Genomic DNA, 1,295 nt, shown 5'->3' with positions numbered 1-1,295 from the left:
CGGGAGTGCCGCCGCGCTTCCCAAGCGGCGCACTTATCCAGTGCGCCACCGGGCCAGCCCCACTCATATATAAGTTTTAGCAGCAAGGTTTATGGTTTATCTTTAATTTATGGGAACCAAATGTCCTAATTAAGCTCTGATGTCTTATGATTTTTAATATGTATATTATGTATCTAATGACTGAGAGAAACCTGCTAGAATTTTACTGTTGGGAATTGATCTCCAGATGGCAGCTATTATGTTCTTCAGATGAGATCACATCTAAACCATTCCCTTTTCCGGAAGTTTCGGAGAAGGAAATTTCATCCTCTTTTGGAAGCTTATTCAAGCTTTTATCATGCTAATTTAACATGTTTACCTTATGTCTCAGTTAAATTCCTTGTGCTGTAATTGTTTTTCTTTTTTAAAAAATTATTTAGGAGGAAGAGTTTTTAATCCTTCCTGTGTTCAAAATAATATATTAAGCTTCCTCAACTTTGTGGTTAATAGCTTAAAGAATTATCTATTTCATCTTGTTTTCAAGTAGAATTAAATTTAATTCAACAGGTGTACGTATATGTAGTTTCAGTTCCATTTTGAATGCTATTTTCATCAATGTATTCTAATTCCTGGAATTGTCAATAAAGGAATGCAAACTGAAGGATCTTGAAGTAAAACTTACATAATTGCAGTTTAGCAAAAAGTGACAGTCTTGAAAAAATACTCTCTGTGTGAAGCATTAAACACTGAGAAAAGCTATCTGTGTGCTGCCCTCAGTAATTCCAATATATTTGTAAACTGAAATTGTGTTGAATGGACAGATTTGTTTCAAGACTACAACAGAAAAATATTTTGATACTTAAATCACCAATCTACTTACTATAAAGAAATTGGTTTCCTGCTCATTGCCAGTTTAGAATATGAATTTGGCATTGTTCAGGTCTGGTTCATTCTTTCAGTGCATTTCAGATTTTTGTGACTTATTTTATTTTTTAAAAACAGGGCAATGTGTTCCAAGATGCTGTCTTCAATCAAACAGTGACAGTTATTGAAAGAGAGGATGGATTAGATGGAGAAACGTAAGTACACGTTGCAGTACATGGATCTCGATTTTGTAAGGTAGCACTGGAGGGCTTTGCTTGCTCCTGTTGCAACACATTTTTGTAAGTGGTGAAAATGGAAGGGACTGTATAGATGGTGAAATCCTTACTACATTTATCCATACTTTAGATGATCCTTATAACTGTTAATTCCAAATTAAGGAAGATAGTTGAAGATGACAAAAGAAAATTTTTAAAGGATAGTAGCTGGCTTTC

The 1,295-nt window shown here is 34.3% G+C and overlaps 1 protein-coding gene across 4 annotated transcripts in view; it reads left to right on the top strand.

Annotated features, from left to right (window-relative positions):
• Positions 1–1,295, top strand: part of SSR1 (signal sequence receptor, alpha) — a 42,657-nt gene that overhangs the window by 13,232 nt on the left and 28,130 nt on the right. For all 4 annotated transcript variants that reach the window (XM_008567038.1, XM_008567037.1, XM_008567040.1 and 1 more), the window contains exon 5: positions 982–1,058. In XM_008567038.1, the coding sequence (XP_008565260.1) occupies positions 982–1,058 (77 nt within the window). The remainder of the gene's footprint in view (positions 1–981; positions 1,059–1,295) is intronic.

Source organism: Galeopterus variegatus, unplaced genomic scaffold, assembly GCF_000696425.1.
Source record: "Galeopterus variegatus unplaced genomic scaffold, G_variegatus-3.0.2 Scaffold287, whole genome shotgun sequence".
Lineage (NCBI taxonomy): Eukaryota > Metazoa > Chordata > Mammalia > Dermoptera > Cynocephalidae > Galeopterus > Galeopterus variegatus.
Note: the sequence above shows the minus strand (reverse complement) of the source record. Positions and strands in the feature narration are given on the sequence as shown.